General features: G+C 40.8%; 1 protein-coding gene across 1 annotated transcript in view; it reads right to left on the minus strand.

Moving 5' to 3' along the window:
* Nucleotides 1-6448: 6448 nt before the first annotated feature.
* LOC124594624 (synaptotagmin-15-like) overlaps nt 6449-14216 on the minus strand; it is a 159341-nt gene continuing 151573 nt past the window's right edge. The window contains exon 9 of the mRNA XM_047132996.1: nt 6449-12736. Coding sequence (XP_046988952.1) covers nt 12609-12736 — 128 coding nt within the window. The 3' untranslated portion in view covers nt 6449-12608. The remainder of the gene's footprint in view (nt 12737-14216) is intronic.

Raw genomic sequence — 14216 nt, forward strand, 5'->3', positions numbered from 1 at the left:
GCAATTTGTACAGAAACCAGATGGCAGTTATAAGAGTCGAGGGGCGTGAAAGGGAAGCAGCGGTTGGGAAGAGAGTGAGACAGGGTTGTAGCCTGTCCCCGATGTTATTCAATCTGTATATTGAGCAAGCAGTAAAGGAAACAAAAGAAAAATTCGGAGTAGGTATTAAAGTCCATGGAGAAGAAATAAAAACGTTGAGGTTCGCCGATGACATTGTAAATCTGTCAGAGACAGCAGAGGACTTGGAAGAGCAGTTGAACGGAATGAACAGTGTCTTGAAAGGAGGGCATAAGATGAACATCAACAAAAGCAAAACGAGGATAATGGAATGTAGTTGAATTAAGTCGGGTGATGCTGGTGGAATTGATTAGGAAATGAGACACTTAAAGTAATAAAGGAGTTTTGCTATGTGGGGAGCAAAATAACTGATGATGGTCGAAGTAGAGAGGGTATAAAATGTAGACTGGCAATGACAAGGAAATTGTTTCTGAAGAAGAGAAATTTGTTAACATCGTGTATAGATTTAAGTGTCAGGAAGTCACTTCTGAAAGTATTTGTATGGAGTGTAGCCATGTATGGAAGTGAAACATGGACGATAAATAGTTTCGACAAGAAGAGAATAGAAGCTTTCGAAATGTGGTCCTACAGAAGAATGCTGAAGATTAGGTGGGTAGATCACATAACTAATGAGGAGGTATTGAATAGAATTGGAGAGGAGTTTGTAGCACAACTTGACAAGAAGCAGAGACCGGTTGGTAGGAAATGTTCTGAGGCATCAAGGGATCACAAATTTAGCATTGGAGGGCAGCGTGGAGGGTAAAAATCGTAGAGGGAGACCAAGATATGAATAAACTAAGCAGATTAAGAAGGATGTAGGTTGCAGTAAGTACTGGGAGATGAAGAAGCTTGCACAGGGTATAGTAGCATGGAGAGCTGCATCAAATCAGTCTCAGGACTGAAGACAACAACAACAACATGTGATTCTCTATTGTACCAACTTAATGCCCGGGAAGAAAGTCACTCGCATTTCGTGGCAGATGGCTTGGAACTTAGCTTCTAAGGGAATCATATAAATATCTTGGACAACGGCTTTCCGAAACTGATAAATGAAATACTCGTGCGTCATACTGACAACGTCGAGACTAAGTGAATAATTAAATCACTGAAGTCTAAGGATTCTCATGGATGTGATGGAGTATCTAGCAGAATACTTAAGTACTGTGCTGCACTTGTGAACCCTGTACTTGTTATTTTTCCTTTAGGAATGGTCGGTTTCCTGAACGATTAAAGCACCAAGTAGTACAGCCGCATTATGGAAAATGGAAATGAGTGGACGGCATTGAGGGCAGGGGGTCCCCCATTCGGGGATGTTCGGCCGCCGGGGGCAAGTACTTATTGCATTCGACGCCCGATTGGGTGACTTACGCGTCGGAGATGGGGTTGAAATGGTGATGAGGACAACACAACACCTAGTCCCTGAGCGGAGAGAATCTCCTGCCCAGCCAGGAATCGAAGCCGGGCCCCTTGGCGTGGAATTCCGCCACGTTGATCACTCATCCAACGGGGGCGGACGAAAGCCGCATTATAACAGGGGAGAAAGGGATAATGTAGACAATTTTAGACCTATTTCTGTACCATCCGTGTTTGCTAGAGTTATTGAAAAGACTGTGTATGTAAGGATAACTGACCATTTCATTTCAAATAATTTGCAATCAAATAGGCGTTGTACGATTTTAATGATAAACAACGGAAACTTTTCCAAAAAGACGAGTGAGAACGTTCCTTTTTTGAAAAATCTATCAGAACGAAATTAATGCTGTTCGTATACAGTTTGATAAACAATTATTTTAAATATCTTTGAATCAGACTTTTGAATCTTGTTTTGCAGGATTTTTAGAGCTTTCCAAACTTCTGTTGAAAATACACCATATTTTAGGGCTTTTCTCTTACATTAATGCCTTAATATTGTATTAAATGGAAATTCCTTCCACAGAATGTTTCTCTATGCTACTGACTAGTTGCATACCACATTTAAGTTCTCTAACGTTTGTGAGGAAAAGGTAGATAAAGTTTTCAAAATATAAGTTGTGGGAAAACCCGAATCAAAAATTTGACACTGTTTGTATTACGTCTTACCTTATCTGGGTGAACTAGTGCAAACCATATGCATACTCCTCTTCATTCTCTAGCAGTCTTTTCTTTGTTTGTCTTTCTGTGTTAACCTGATTTTCAGACTGATTAGCAATGATGTCATCTGCTACAATTTTCCTCTTCGAAGCTCTAATTTTCTTGCTTGAAGAGACGTCTTCATTCGGTATTACTAAATAATTGTTTCCAAGTTGAAGAATGACACTTCATAGTCTTTTTAAACACATTACTGCAACTAGGCATGCTGCAGATCGTAACAACAGAGCTACACACAACTTTCGTGACAGTTACTCCTTTGCAACACAATAACCAAAAGAATACAACGTTAGTGGAACTGATGCGAATCCATAGCTTCTTTGATGTACCACACAAATATTGTATTGTGACTGAAAAAATTGTAAGAAAACGCTGCAGGAATAATTAATTAATGGCCCCTTGCAAGCTTTTGCCGTTCATCATTTTAATTACACCTAGGAGTGGAATGTGAATGTAATATTCAGGAATTCAAATTTCAATACAATTTGGTAAATAAAGACCCAACGAATTTTTTTTTAGTTTTTGTCGCTTTCAAATACGTGACCCTTTCACGCAATAGTTTGCGTTTTGGTGTCAACGGCAGCTTATAAAATATGGAACGATAATTCTCTAGTCTAGCTGCTGCTAATCTCAGAGGTACAGGATGACGCACAATGCCGATCATCTGTCATCGGATGGAAGGCGCAGATGTAAAGTGGTCCACAGTACGGCTATCTTACTATGTGATGGTCACATATGGTCGACTGCAGACTTGTCGAGTGCAACTGTCCTCACAGTCACGTGCAGGCTACCAACCGACCAATGAGACATTAGAGTGCCCCACAAATCTGAATGTGGCGCTATTCGATCAGCCAGCCAAATCGAAACCCACAATGCGACCCCTTGAAATTTAGTGAGGTGCTGATAACGCTGTCTCATACAAGTACATGGTTACCTCCGCGTCCTTAACAGTGATCAATTAACACCTGTCGCTGATCAGGACTCTTATACACTTTACAAGGCCTGGTAAGAGGAGTAAATACGAGAAACACTAATGTACTCTAGTGGTGGTTCTACCCATTACAGAAAACTGGATCGCTGACCACTTAAATACCAGCCGATGGTATCTACATATACAAAGTTATATTGACATCTGATCATGTCTTCACTTTTTTGCTCAGTCAATGTACACTATGTGATTAAAAGTATCCGAACGCCCCTCTCCCCCCCCCCCCCCCCCCCGGTCCAAAAACGTACGTTTTTCATATTAGGCGCTTTGTGCTGCCACCTACTGCCAGGTACTCTACATCAGCGACCTCAGTAGTCATAACACATGTTGTGACTTGGCAAGACAGCCAAGCCACTATGAGATAGCCGAAAGGCACGCGTTTAAGCTCACGCAGGCTGGCGTGAGGTCTGGAACAGTTAAAGGAGTTGAGTCTAGTAAAAAAAGTACGTAGCTTCTGGAATACTTAACTGTAATCCATAATTGGTGAACATCGGTATGACGGTACATGCATCACAAGATAAGTAGCAAATGATAATGGCGCCTTGCTAGGTCGTAGCAAATGACGTAGCTGAAGGCTATGCTAACTATCGTCTCGGCAAATGAGAGCGTAATTTGTCAGTGAACCATCGCTAGCAAATTCGGCTGTACAACTGGGGCGAGTGCTAGGAAGTCTCTCTAGACCTGCCGTGTGGCGGCGCTTGGTCTGCAATCACTGACAGTGGCGACACGCGGGTCCGACGTATACTACCGGACCGCGGCCGATTTAAAGGCTACCACCTAGCAAGTGTGGTGTCTGGCGGTGACACCACAAGACATCTTGAGGGAGTAGAATGGAGCGTTCCGCGGCACTCACGGACTTCGAAAGTGATCAGGTGATTGGGTGTCATTTGTGTCATACATCTGTACGCGAGATTTCCACACTCCTAAACATCCTTAGGTCCACTGTTTCCGATGTGGTAGTGAAGTGGAAACGTGGAGGGACACCTGCAACACAAAGGCGTACAGGCCGACCTCGTCTGTTGACTGACAGAGAACGGGTACAGTTGAAGAGGGCCGTAATGTGTAATACGCACACATCTATCCAGACCATCACAAAGGAATTACAAACTGCATCAGAATCCACTGCAAGTACTATGACAGGTAGGTGGGACGTGAAAGGGCTTGGATTTCATGGTCGAGCGGCTGCTCATTAGCCACACATCACGCCGATGAATGCCAGACGATGCCTCCGCTTGGTGTGAGGAGCGTAAATATTGGACGACTGAACAGTGGAAAAACGTTACGTGGAGTGACGAATCACGGTACACAATGTGGCGATCCGATGGCAGGTTCTGGGTATGGCCAGTGCCCGGTGAACGTCATCTGCCAGCATGTGTAGTACTAACAGTAAAATTCGGAGGCGGTGGTATTATGGTGTGGTCGTGTTTTTCATGGAGGGGGCTTGCATTTCTTTTGCGTGGCACTATCACAGCACAAGCCTGCCTTGATGTTTTAAGCCTCTTCTAGCTTCCCACTGTTGAACAGCAATTCGGAGATGGCGATTACATCTTTCAACACGATCGAGCACCTGTTCATAATGCACGGCCTGTGGCGAAGTGATTATACGACAATAACAACCCTGTAATGGACTGGCCTGCACAGAGTCCTGACCTGAATTCTTTAGAACACCTTTGGCATCTTTTGGAACACCGATTTCGTGCCAGGCCTCACCGACCGATATCGATACCTCTCCTCAGTGCAGCAGTCCGTGAAGAATGAGCTACCAGTCCCCAAGAAACCTTCCAGAACCTGATTGAACGTATCGTGTGCCTGCTAGAGTGGAAGCTGTCGTCAAGGTTAAGGGTGGGCCAACACCATATTGAATTCCAGCATTACGGGTGGAGGGCGCCACGGACTTTGAAGTCATTTTCAGCTAGGTGTCCGGTTACTTTTGATCACATAGTGTATAATATAAAACTTCTAATTATTACGTTTTATCTTTATCTGCAGACTGGTTTTATTCTCTTGCTGTCCATCCGTTTGCGGGAAACTGAAATAACAATAAAAAACATGCTTTACCGTCAGTATTTCCTGCTCGTTCCTAAGATGGCATCTTTTGGAACACGGATTTCGTGCCAGGCCTCACCGATCGATATCGATACCTCTCCTCAGTGCAGCAGTCCGTGAAGAATGAGCTACCAGTCCCCAAGAAACCTTCCAGAACCTGATTGAACGTATCGTGTGCCTGCTAGAGTGGAAGCTGTCGTCAAGGCTAAGGGTGGGCCAACACCATAGTGAATTCCAGCATTACGGGTGGAGGGCGCCACGGACTTTGAAGTCATTTTCAGCTAGGTGTCCGGATACTTTTGATCACATAGTGTATAATATAAAACTTCTAATTATTACGTTTTATCTTTATCTGCAGACTGGTTTTATTCTCTTGCTGTCCATCCGTTTGCGGGAAACTGAAATAACAATAAAAAACATGCTTTACCGTCAGTATTTCTTGCTCGTTCCTAAGATGGCATCTTTTGGAACACGGATTTCGTGCCAGGCCTCACCGATCGATATCGATACCTCTCCTCAGTGCAGCAGTCCGTGAAGAATGAGCTACCAGTCCCCAAGAAACCTTCCAGAACCTGATTGAACGTATCGTGTGCCTGCTAGAGTGGAAGCTGTCGTCAAGGCTAAGGGTGGGCCAACACCATATTGAATTCCAGCATTACGGGTGGAGGGTGCCACGGACTTTGAAGTCATTTTCAGCTAGGTGTCCGGATACTTTTGATCACATAGTGTATAATATAAAACTTCTAATTATTACGTTTTATCTTTATCTGCAGACTGGTTTTATTCTCTTGCTGTCCATCCGTTTGCGGGAAACTGAAATAACAATAAAAAACATGCTTTACCGTCAGTATTTCCTGCTCGTTCCTAAGATGGCTAAGCAGTTAGGAGCAGAGAGCCTGGTTGTGGATGAGATCCTGCAGTTTTCTGGATCGAGTTTTGTGATACAATTTTGCATATGTACTTTTACAAATCGGTTAGTAAAATTTGTGATACAATTTAGCATATGTACTTTTACAAATCTTTTAGTAAAATTTTGGTGTAAAGTCTGTGTTTGACGTATGTGATACGTTGGCGGGATGTTATGCGTGGAGCTCTGCTGTATTTTACAGGCAATGGACATTTTACCTATGGACGCTATTTATATTTTGGGAGTGGGAAACCCACAGGAAAAAATAATAGACGCATATTAGAAATTCAAATTTTATTTTCAAAAAATTAATTTTTGTTGAATATATACATACACCTTGTTTCGCTTACATACTCTTCATTCCAGTGTCTCACTATGCTGCAAAACGAAACATAAGGTTAACAGTTTTCTTCATGTAAACAGTTACGTCAACAAGAAACCTCTTGTTTTACCACAAGCAGATTTCGTTTGTGTTGGAGCTCGCAGCCAAAATATCTAACCGTACAAGATATTTTGAATGATATCTTCTACTGATCTCTTCTTCAGTACATTTTAGGGTTAATGGGTTGTTCATATATTTACAAATGCTCAAAATTATATCACTGTGATATAAGCCCGCATGAAAATTTTACGAAACTCAGTGGCACATTGTAATTCAAATCATTGTTATTATCCTTATTAACAGAATATTTTTATTTATAAATGTTCGCTTGTGCTTGTAATTTCACTGTGTAATAAATGTATACGTTCTGTATCTTAATATTATACAAAAAAAACATTTTTATCACAAAATCGAAAACTGGCCCCACGATATTTTTCTCATTTAGAGTCATTGCGGACGCAAGTATTACTTTCTTAACACTGACTGCTGTCTACCCCGTAATGTTAAAATACACTATCAACGATTTATATTACGGGCGCACTTCATTTTTATTGTTTCCATTGTAGAGTATATTATGCAATATTACCTTTATGTTAAGAATCGTAGTCTGAAGAAAAATCAAATAATTTCGGAGCTTAACGCTCTACAACTGCAAGCAAACTGTAAGTATCTTAATAATATGCCGAGGCATCGATATTTGCTGGCTGTTTTTCAAACATGCACGCCATCACCTTGCGTTAAATCAAACAAACGGAGTGTTCCTGAAAGGTGACTCATTGAGGCACAAGGAGCTCAATCATTTTTGTTCCTCAGTCTTTCGTATCAGTTGGCCAGAATATACTATGAGATTTTGTTTAATTTATCGTTTGCCCTGAGTATAGTATTAGCACCACCTGGTTTTTACAAACGGACATGGGATAGCAGTAGATCCGCATTTCACTTGGTCGGGATGTGTAAAAGAGATGACACATCCTTAACAAAATTCTGAAAGAATATTTTTGACTACAGGAAAGTAGTTGGCTGTGTTGCTGATTTCCATATCCAACAATGACATCGAATTATATTAGATGGAAGTTAACCGAAAGCAACCAGATGAAGTCTGCTAAACTTTTATAGTAGCAGAAAATCGTTTTAATTTTATAAGAAAGCATTAAACAGTGTGTTACCATTTTCATTAAACTTCGTTTTCTCCATTCTTTATTAATATGTAGAACTAAGTTTATAAGAGTTGAGCTGGAGTTTAAAAGTTTTGTTGAACTATGTACGAAATACTGCAGTAGCCATTCAAGATTGACATGAATGAAATATTTAAATAAACAACCACGCTGCAAGATAGCAAATTCTAAAACTGTCAGCTGACAGTGAATTATCGTCTTATTGTCGCCCAGAGACTTTAGAATCAAAAATCTCCAATTAGAAAGGTAGCGAGCGTTCTTAGTGCAAGACCCATGTGAAGAAGAAACAAACGAAATGTTTCTATTATAAAATACTCTATTAGTGAAACAGTGCCCAGAATATTTGTTTGCATCATTGACTTGTTGCAGTATTGGAGCAGGGGGAAGTGGGGGATACCACTTCGAGTATAATCTGTGCCACTACAGCTTGCGACTGGTGAGAAACATGTAGCTACAAAAACCGTTTCTCTTTGTCATAAAATCACCACGCGTATGAAAGCTGCAAAAAGCGTCTCCTAAGCCTTCTGACGCATACAGACAGCAGATCTTGTCATGAGATTTTCTTCCATATAACATTTGAAAGCAAAACATCTTACAGTCTAAGTTATCTAAAATAGATATAGATCTCTATTTTACTGCAATAAATACAAACTTGTATGACATGCTTCATTCACTGAACCTCTACATATACATTGTCCATAAAGATTTATAGTTAGGCTATCAGAAAATTAACGCTAGCACAGTTACCTATGGCTTTCAAGATCTCGCTACATGATCAAATTTGGTAAGAGATAATTCTTTGATAACCTTAGGCAAAGTACGAATCATTTGAATGATGTGCCATGAAACAAAGACCAACTAGCTCTTCACACTTATATGTTGCGACCGTTTCTAATAACTCCAGATTTTCGTATCGGTCAAATGCTTTTCATGACTCACGGTCCAAACTGCTTCTCCCACTAGCAGTTAAACTCGATACCACAACAGAAACGTGTTCCTGAGAACCAGCTACATAATCGTGCGTCCAAAGGTGATACTTGTGGCAATTAACACAAATAGGACGGCAGATCAGGGTTTAAAGTCTGTTTGAGACGGAACAAGTGGAACACATTATGGAAATTGCCTCAAGCGATTTCGACAAAGCGCGAATGGGCAGGAGGTCTATAAAACTTATTTTGGCATCAGATATCGACACGGTCAGGTTAAAGTGTGGTAATCGTCGGTAGTTGTGACAACTGTGGTAACTATGATTTATTTTGATAATTGTTCCGAAACCGACAGTAGTTATTCTACAACCACAAAGCCAAAATGTGAAGTTCTGTTTAAACGACCTTGACGTGTATAACGATAAAAACTGGGACTCTAAAATAAATCGGTTTTCAAAGCCTTCGGAGTCTATAGGATAAAAATTCAAAAGAAAGCAGAAATAATTATCTATAGCCTCGAAACGTTACTGTAACTGTATGAGATAATTAACTATCACTCTTCAGCACCAAAGATATGTAATTTCATTCGTAGATTTATCTTTTCAAGAAATATCTGAAGCTTTCATTTTCCCAGAATCATTTGTCTACGAGCGTCATTTCATAGCATTTCATTACAATCATTCGTTTGTAATGACCTCCTGACTCGTGCGCGATGTAGCGATTTCTTGAATGTCTAAGAAAGCTAATTTCGACACTTAGTCACAAAAATATAGTGACATTACGTGATATGTTCATATTTTACAAATGTTGTTAAGCAAGGAGCTACGCTATCAGTCCTTACAGTAAAAATTAATATCACTTGGTCAGCTGTGGAATGAGCGTTGCTATTCTATAACATATATACATACAAACATATATTTACAATCGTAAGTGTTGTTTTCCATTACAGTGAGCTCAAATTGAGATATATTTACATTATTATTGTATTATCAAAGTAGTGGATAAAAATGTCAGTACTGGACTGTAAAATAAATATCTACCATTGATCCCTATTTGTTTAAGCTCTCTACGTTCAAGTCTCTGCGTCTGTAATAGCGAATTTTCGTTTACAGTATTGCAACTATTCGCAATTCTACTTTAGTAATCTCTGATGTACTTATATTTAGAAATCTAAGGTCAGCTTGGTGATTATTTACGTAAAGTATTGCATGAAACACTACGTTTTCTACAGTTTACTTATAGATTAAGCATTACAGTCACCCATAAGATGATGCAATGCTTAGTGTGTGTGGAATTTTACTCTTTCGTTGCCTTTACTACCTTCACCGTTTTACCTCGGCCCACGTAAGAGAAAGAATGAGTTTCACAGGGCACAGAATACGTGCGCATAGCCTCTGAACTGTGGCAGTTCGAGAAGAGAACATATGCAGATACGTGTTGTATTTTGAAGAAAGTACTCAACTACATAATGAAGTCGCTGATTAGAACACGTCACCTTCAGCTATGCTGCCTCGTATTCTCGTAGAGGACGAAATATTTCAGTCGCAAAGTCTCAAGTAACTGCAGAATCATTATCGCTGCATCAGAACAATAGAAGCTACACTGCGTCATGTCTTAAACAGTCTTGTTGCAGGTTTACGATGGATTCGTTCCTCCTACAAAACGACTGTGTTTCCTGCCGAGGAGGATAATTATGAATAAAAGCTGTGCTACGCGACCGTCGATCAGTATTTTACTGCGATGTAAATAGTTGATTGCAAAGAGTTACACAGTTGCTATAAGAAAATTTAGGAGTTTGCCACAATAATGTTGCTTGATTTATCGTACTGTACACGCAGGTCGTTAACCAGTGAGTCCAGTAATCGATAAGAAATTTTCGACGGACAAATTGTTACAAGCGCTGGTAGCTTGCTGTGCATCCTAATGTACCAGCATCGCATTAAGACTCAAATTCATGTTCATTGGTATGACGAAGAGCATTACTCTAGATAGGAATTACACAATTCGACAACGCTTCAGTTGTTCGATTTACTTCTCTGGAATAGAAATGTGGATTTTGCTATTTAATGTGCAACAGCAATCCTTTCTTCGTAACCGTAAATGTACCAATATTTGATCTCTTTCTACATGGTGACAAAAATTTCGAGAAAAGTCATTTTCTATACTCCTAAAGCGCAAGTTTTGACTAGAATCTGTTTTTAGTGGTCAGTGAATCCATTATGGGACTAAATTCTACGGTAAGCTATCTCTTGTCGGGCTAAGTGAAATCATCAATGTTTTCCCTTCGATAAGCACGAAATCATATACTAAGAGCTTTACCTGTGGTGGTAGTTACCAGAGAGTGATAAACTGGAAAGCAATAAAGTGCATCATGGTATCAGTCATGATACTTGACACCCCCGTGTAATGAATGTTCCGTTAGATTTCGGGCTTGCAGCTGGACGACGTCGACATCTTGCCAAATTATCTGGAGTGACAATGGTTTAGACGTCTTCAGATGAGATTGCTGGTACACATCAATAATTTTCTATCGAAATTTTGCGCTGTGGCGCGTGCGCACAGATTTTCGGTGTACGGCAGCCGTCTATCGAGGGCGGATATTCCCCCCATCAGATTAGGACAGCGTTAGCGGGGAGTAAACGTCACCACTCAAAAGAGAGAGAAGAGGAGGAGCTGTTCATGTCCAGGTCGTACCTCTCATAAGGGGGCAACATTCCGTCTAAATTGGGCAGAATTCTAAAGAAGCGTTGTTTACAGTAATATTCCGGTCACTTACAAAGGCCTGTGCTCTTCTCTGCTCACTAAAGGATGATTGGACTCCACAGAACACAGCGACAGTACATGTTCGCCAGTGTAGCTCAGCGTAGCGTCTTCTCTTCCTAAATAAAAATTTAAGCCCTCTGATTCAAAATTTAAAACTTAAATTCATTAAGAGACAGATGATTTATCGTCTTTGTTCCAACCCCATATAGGAGACTAATGATCATGCTACCATTGCACAATCAAACTACTGTGGCTCTTTGAATCTTCTGTGAGTGAGTAGGCTAGCCTTCAAATCACTATCAAGATGATATGTTTTTATAACCAGGTGGAAAATTAAATTTCCCTACTTCCTTATAATAACAACGAAAGGTCTTCTATGAGTTATTCTGCCACTACTGTCCTGGTCACGAAGAGATCCTTCTAGTATTGAATCATTATGGAACCTGGGGAAAAATGTTTGCCGAAAGAAGTTGTTAATTGTGATCGCATATTTCAACGTGATAAAGCTTGGGAGCCGGTGGTGTGTTTAATATCTTCAGAAAGACAAAATTTCACGCCTAATTACGAGTCCAGCAACAATTACTTTTCTTATTTCCGCCAATGAATTTTAACTCCGGGTGTCCCCAATTCGACAGAGGGCGTGCAAGCAATATCAGCTCGCGCCACACATGGAGCAGTACTCGACAAAGAGCGCTGAACTCGGCGAAGGATGGCCACGCAGCGAAAACCTGTGCGAATGTGGCGCGCGAGCGTTTTCGGTATAAAGTCAGCGGCGTACACCAGCAATCTCCAGCGTAAAATGCACCTGAAGATGGCTGAATGGTTGTTAGCTGAAATAATGACGCAAGATGTTCACATCATCCGGTTGCAAGTCCAAAACGTTGGGGAATATGGTACCACTTGCTTACTTACGAGGGATTTAGCCTCTTTTAATGCAATTTATGCATGAATGGGTACCAGTCTGATGGGCTCGTCCAGCCTCTTGGTAAGTCCATTTGAATTAACCGGTAAAATGATGCATTTATAGTAAAGGGAAGGTATTAAAATGAATTATAGTGCACGTTGTAGTAACAAGCCGAGCCGCCCTAGTAGGGCGGGAGCTAGTTAGAGTTGAAGCAGTTCTGCAAATGAATTGTATAAGAGCAAGGTGGCCACTGCATCTCGACGCGAGGAAGAAGGAGGATATGTACAGCTGATTGTTTCTTGGTAGGAAACCAAACACGTGCGTGGCCCCGCCTCACTCGGACAGGGCGTGCCACTGCTGAACTTGCTCCATGGGCGATGAGATGGCGGCGTTCCAGTGGGCCAAGGCCTTGCCGCGCGCGAACATGTACGACCCCAGCACCGCCTTGCCGATCGGCTTATCTGAAACACACATGTCGCCTATGGTAAATACACAGGTGTATGCACAACATTCGGACAAAGGACACTTGACAATACGTAAGCCTGCTAGGCATCCATGTCCGCTGGCATTGAAGGCAACATCTTTAGGACTGTGAAGCAGCGACCTGTTCCTCTTCACTGGAAGTAGGAACTTAAAAAAGCCTTCAGTCACAGATTTTCGTGTTTTATTAAACACACGATTAATTTCGGACCCTGTGGTTACATCATCAGGTGTAACATGTCTTAATACATGATTTTATTTTGCTCTAGAATGAGGTTAAGTGCAAACTCCTGCTATGCAAAGGAAAGTTATTCCCTGCACATGTCATTTGTTTAATAATTAGATCTCTGGCACTGCGAATATATTCATCTTGGATCACTCCACACAAAACACACAATCGATATCTCTGACGTGTTTAAAAATATGTGTATGCAAATGTGCCTCTTGAGTGAAGTGATATTAACGAACAGGATGGAGAAAAGAATGTATGATGGTATAAAACAAAAATGCTTTTCTTGGATGTGTGGTAAGTTTACTCTGTTTATTTTTGCACTGTTTTGCACATATTTAACGCATTTGACTTACGAAATTCATAAACTAACATCAAACCTTTTGGTGACAGGAATATGCCTTTCAACTCACTTATGAGCGAAAATAAATCACATATTAAGACAAGTTACGCCTGATGATGGACGCAAAAGATCAGAAATGCAGCGTGTATCTATTATTAGTAATAAATATGAATATAGTATTAATAATTTAATAAATTAAAAAAACATTGTGACTGAAGGCGTTTTTTAATTCATACTTCTTTGTAAACAAAAACTCACGTTTGAAGCTGCGAAGTATGGATAAAATTAAAATGTTCCTCTACAAGTTCTTACACAATCGACGTTTCGAGCCTTCTAATGGGATCTTCTTCAAGATATTCTCGAGTTCACCGCTTAGCTGATCACTGTTATAGACCGGTGCAGCGTTCACTTACAATATCTGATGAAAAGTATCCGTGCACCACTGTGTTATGCGGAATTGATCACTGGACGTCACGAGTGGCCGAACCACGAGTATAAAAGGCGGTGGGGATTATTGTATTGTCAATGGGCTTGCTCAGGAGAAATCAGTGTTATTGAACGAAGACAAGTCATTGCATGTCACTTGAGTAACAAATGCATCAGGGATATTTCAACACTCCCGAAGTCGACTGTTGATAACGTGATTGTGAAGTGGGAATGCGAAGAAGCCACCCCCACTAAGCCGAGACCAGACAGACCTCACATGCTGACAGCATGGGATCTTAGACCAATGTTAAAGGGTGGTTGTATAAAAATCGCATGAAATCAGCGGAAGAAATTACTCGTGATTACCAAAGCGCTACCAGTAGTCCAACCAGCACAATGACTGTGCATGGGAAGTTAAAAAAAGTTAGTGTAAAATGGTCAAGTAGCTCCTTCTAAGCCACTA

This window comes from Schistocerca americana, chromosome 2, assembly GCF_021461395.2.
Source record: "Schistocerca americana isolate TAMUIC-IGC-003095 chromosome 2, iqSchAmer2.1, whole genome shotgun sequence".
NCBI classification, from domain to species: Eukaryota; Metazoa; Arthropoda; class Insecta; order Orthoptera; family Acrididae; genus Schistocerca; species Schistocerca americana.